Genomic DNA, 1,149 nt, shown 5'->3' with positions numbered 1-1,149 from the left:
AGAGATCATGATTAATTCTGCAAAAGAATGGAAATGGCGTCAACGAGATGACACAGCACAATTACCACTGTACTTATCCAAAAAAGAAGAGTGTTGTCTTTTACATACCTGTGAATCTGTCCATTTTTATGCAGGTATTCCAAACCTTCCAGTACTTCTCGGAGTACTGTAGCAATGGTAGGTTCATCTAGGACTCCACTCTTGTGCTCCCCCTTTGCCACAATGTGCTTAATGATATCCAGAACGGAACCTGAAAAGAAGAGACATAGTTTTCTAAAAATTTTTAACTCATTCAATATAATTCAGATCCATTTTGAAATCAAAACTCATGTGAATCTTTTCACAAACTTAATTGTGTAGGAAAGAAAGAAAAAAATAGAAAATATAAAGAAATAAAGAAGTTTAAAATTCCAATCTAAAACAGAAAGTAGCCAGCTAATATCTAAATAGAATGTTACACCAGCATCTCCTTTAGACTTCTAAAGAGAATTTGGAAGAGGCAGTAGAAGCTATTTAACCACCTCTGAAGAATCCCTAGGTAAAACCNATTTTTAACTCATTCAATATAATTCAGATCCATTTTGAAATCAAAACTCATGTGAATCTTTTCACAAACTTAATTGTGTAGGAAAGAAAGAAAAAAATAGAAAATATAAAGAAATAAAGAAGTTTAAAATTCCAATCTAAAACAGAAAGTAGCCAGCTAATATCTAAATAGAATGTTACACCAGCATCTCCTTTAGACTTCTAAAGAGAATTTGGAAGAGGCAGTAGAAGCTATTTAACCACCTCTGAAGAATCCCTAGGTAAAACCACATTCATCAATAACACTCTAACATAAGATATAACAAACCAACATGGACTTCCAACGCCAGATTAGATAGAATATGCAGTGTTATATGACTAAAGCTATAAAAACACAATTGAAATACAGGTCAAATCAGGGAAGAAATACTTAGAAAGTAAAGATCACATGTGTATAAAAACCAACTTAAAGGCTAAAATTATTTTTCAGCTTAATAAATTATAGAAATAAAATAAGGCAAAAACAATAAGTATAAAAACGGCAATCCTCGGGCCGAGCCCATGGCGCACTCGGGAGAGTGCGGCGCTGGGAGCACAGCAGCGCTCCTGCCACGGGTTCGGATC

At 34.4% G+C, this 1,149-nt stretch overlaps 1 protein-coding gene across 1 annotated transcript in view; it reads right to left on the bottom strand.

Annotated features, from left to right (window-relative positions):
* The window catches only part of OXSR1 (oxidative stress responsive 1), a 105,284-nt gene that overhangs the window by 68,523 nt on the left and 35,612 nt on the right, over positions 1-1,149 (bottom strand). Inside the window, exon 4 of the mRNA XM_008586562.1 lies at positions 109-250. Within this exon, the coding sequence (XP_008584784.1) occupies positions 109-250 (142 nt within the window). The remainder of the gene's footprint in view (positions 1-108; positions 251-1,149) is intronic.

This window comes from Galeopterus variegatus, unplaced genomic scaffold (assembly GCF_000696425.1).
Source record: "Galeopterus variegatus unplaced genomic scaffold, G_variegatus-3.0.2 Scaffold110, whole genome shotgun sequence".
NCBI lineage: Eukaryota > Metazoa > Chordata > Mammalia > Dermoptera > Cynocephalidae > Galeopterus > Galeopterus variegatus.
Note: the sequence above shows the minus strand (reverse complement) of the source record. Positions and strands in the feature narration are given on the sequence as shown.